General features: G+C 42.0%; 1 protein-coding gene across 1 annotated transcript in view; it reads right to left on the bottom strand.

Annotated features, from left to right (window-relative positions):
- The window catches only part of LOC100533323 (soluble guanylate cyclase subunit), a gene marked incomplete at its 3' end in the record, with an annotated part of 184338 nt that overhangs the window by 60398 nt on the left and 120906 nt on the right, over nucleotides 1–3034 (bottom strand). Inside the window, 2 exon segments of the mRNA NM_001204620.1 lie at nucleotides 1029–1034; nucleotides 1037–1039. Of these exon segments, the coding sequence (NP_001191549.1) occupies nucleotides 1029–1034; nucleotides 1037–1039 (9 nt within the window).

Genomic DNA, 3034 nt, shown 5'->3' with positions numbered 1-3034 from the left:
AAGAAAATTTTTTGGTCGCTACCCGGATTCGAACCCGGGACCTTTGAATGAGAGGCCAACACCTTAACCTCTAGGCCACGAGAGCCCCCTTTTATTGTTTGTTGGTCTGTTGGTTTTGTTGGGCTTTTTATTATTACTATTTTTTTTCGTTGGTTTTGGGGGGGTGGGGGGTTGTTTGTTTGTTTTTGTTTTAATGCTCTAGCCTACCTTACCTTACATAATGCTGACATAGCAAACTCGTTACTCATCACGCTAGAGATCGAAGGGCATAACTGCGCAGATAAAACACACCTGCTGAGAACGTAAACCTGGGCCTGGCAGACTAGTGGAGTCGTTTGAGGGAAAGCGCATAGCGTTATTATTATCATGATTACTGTCATTACTATTATAATAATGACAATAATATTATTATTATCATTCACCTTCTCCTCCCCCTTCTTCTTCTTCCTCTTCTTCTTCTTCTTATTGGAAATCTAATTAATGATTTATATATATACATACATAGTGTGTGTGTGTGTGTGTGTGTGTGCGCGCGCGCATGCGCGTGTGGGCTTGCATGCGTGTGCGTGTGTGTGTGGACGTGTGTGCGCGTGCGCACACTTGTGTTTGCATGTGTGTATGTGTGTGTGTTTGTGTGAGTGTGTGTGTGTGTGTGTGTGTGTGTGTGTGTGTGTGTGCGCACGGTGCCTTTGAGTATGCTTCTGTATACCCTTCCAACCTATTGGAAGTATAAAGGGGATATGTTCCCTCCATGAATCCCTGATTTCTAACTTTTTACAAATTTTGGAAATTGAATTTAAAAACCTCCGTTCTCTGTCCCTCAATACGTTCTATGCCATTGCATCTAATAATACGGCTGAGTTCTTTGAAAAACAACAACCAAAACAAAACGAAGCGAAACAAAACCAGCAATAATAAAGCAGACTATTGCACTGGTGGCAACTTTCTCTCGGCTACGCCAACATCTGTTCTGCGGTTTTTGTATCTCTTACGTCGCGTTGGGGGGTAGGCGGACTGCACGCTTCAACCGCACTTGAGAGCCTCATGAGCCGTTCAGACGTTAACTGATCCTCGATGATATACAACAATATTAGTATCTCAAACAGGAAAGCGCAATGGCCGTTATACATACGCTTGTAACTTGTAACAAACTGCCCTTTATTGTCGTCCGTGCATAACTTTACAGAAACGTAGGTTTCCGCCAAAAATATGATCTCGTAGTAGCGATAGGAGTGTTGTCAAGAGTCAATTAAACGTTCTGAAGAAAGTTTATTTTACAACGTTCTTTCAATTCGGATTGTTGGGAAACCTTGTGTTTAGACTGTAAGCGATCACGCTGATAACCCACTCAACAAAACATAATAAAACAGCCGCACCTTACTAGCCCAATGTATGAGCATAACAATCCTTCTTTTGTGAGTAATGTTTCTCCATCGTTTGTGATTTACACTGAGGCTTTTTTCCGCTGCACACATAAGGCATGCTTTCGATTCCTGGAAGGTATACTATACTACTCAGTCAGTGTTAGCTAACACTGACGAGTAGGGCCAACAGAACCCCTTCTATAGATAGATAGATAGATAGATAGATAGATAGATAGATAGATAGATAGATAGATAGATAGACAGAACGATAGATAGATAGATAGATAGATAGATAGATAGATAGATAGATAGATAGATAGAACGATAGATAGAGAGAGATATAGATAGATAGATAGATAGATAGATAGATAGATAGATAGATAGATAGATAGATAGATAGATAGATAGGAACCTGTTCTAACGATCGCCTGTCCAAGACAAGACAATCACATCTACAAACAACCACTGTCCACCACCCCATCCCCCCTTCCCTGCGTTGCTTCAATTATTTATAGTGACAATGTCCAAGAAGACCACAGATCGGACATGACCACTACCTTCCTAGAAAATTTGGGTGGTCGTTTCAGGTCCGATCGTTATTTCTTTGACCCGCACACAGAAAAACAGATATCTTCGCCTCTTGAGAATTGAAAGGGATGTATTTTTAATGTAGGTGTTTTATTTCCCCATACCACTTACATTTGTAGATTAATTGGGAGGTGTGCTTCGACCCTGCCTGAGAAGGATACATCAGAGTCGAAAGACCGAGAAAACTTGAAAAACATTCTGCCCACAAGGAGATCCCACTCTGGTCTCCTGCGTGCTACGGCGAAGCACCTAAACGCTACACCAAAGTGGCCAGTAAAACAGAATATACATAAAGGAAAAGTAAAGAATCGGGGAGAAAAGGAGAAAACACCAGAACAATTAACCTTGTTTGTTTGTTTGTTTGTTTTGTTTGAGTAAAGAGAAGCACGTCAGCACAATCATTGTCAATATTAGTTCTTGGAAAAATATTATTGTAAGAGAGACAATAAGAAACAACAGAGGGATTGTGAAGAAGTAGGACCTACCAGTGGCGCCCTCCAACCTTCTACCTGTCGAACAAAGACTCAACAACTGGCGTGTTTCAGGAACAAACACTCACCCACGTAAATTATTCAAACCCCAAAATACCCCCCAAAAACAATTCGCATCTAAGTACGCGGTGTTACAATTCACTTATTTTCACCACTACATTTGGTACTGTAGCAGTTTTCGCCCCTACCAAAAAAACAAACACATCAAACGCCGGCCAGTTTGGTCTTCTTGAGAAGCTCAAATTGAGAGGATCATTGCAGTTTGTGGTGTTCTAGAGAAGCTCAAATTGAGAGGAGCATTACCTTCAAACCCTGCGGGGAAATTGTCAGGCTGAGAAAGAAAAAAGACAGCGGCTCGTCCGGGGCTCCTTTAATTCTCAATAGACCCTCCAGTTGCCTTTATTGAGGGAAACGAGCACTTGTGAAACTAGAGAGGACTTCAAACAGGGTCATACGGGACTCTCTCTCATTTCCACCCTTTGTGGGAGTCCCCTGTGATACCCAGCACTACTTTGCACAAGTTTCCGACTCCTGGAAGGTGGAGAAGAAGAGCAAGGGAGATGAGAGAGACAAGAGAGAGAGAGAGAGAGA

The sequence above is a fragment of the Aplysia californica genome, unplaced genomic scaffold (genome assembly GCF_000002075.1).
Source record: "Aplysia californica isolate F4 #8 unplaced genomic scaffold, AplCal3.0 scaffold00030, whole genome shotgun sequence".
NCBI classification, from domain to species: domain Eukaryota; kingdom Metazoa; phylum Mollusca; class Gastropoda; order Aplysiida; family Aplysiidae; genus Aplysia; species Aplysia californica.
This window is presented reverse-complemented; position numbering and strand designations above follow the sequence as displayed.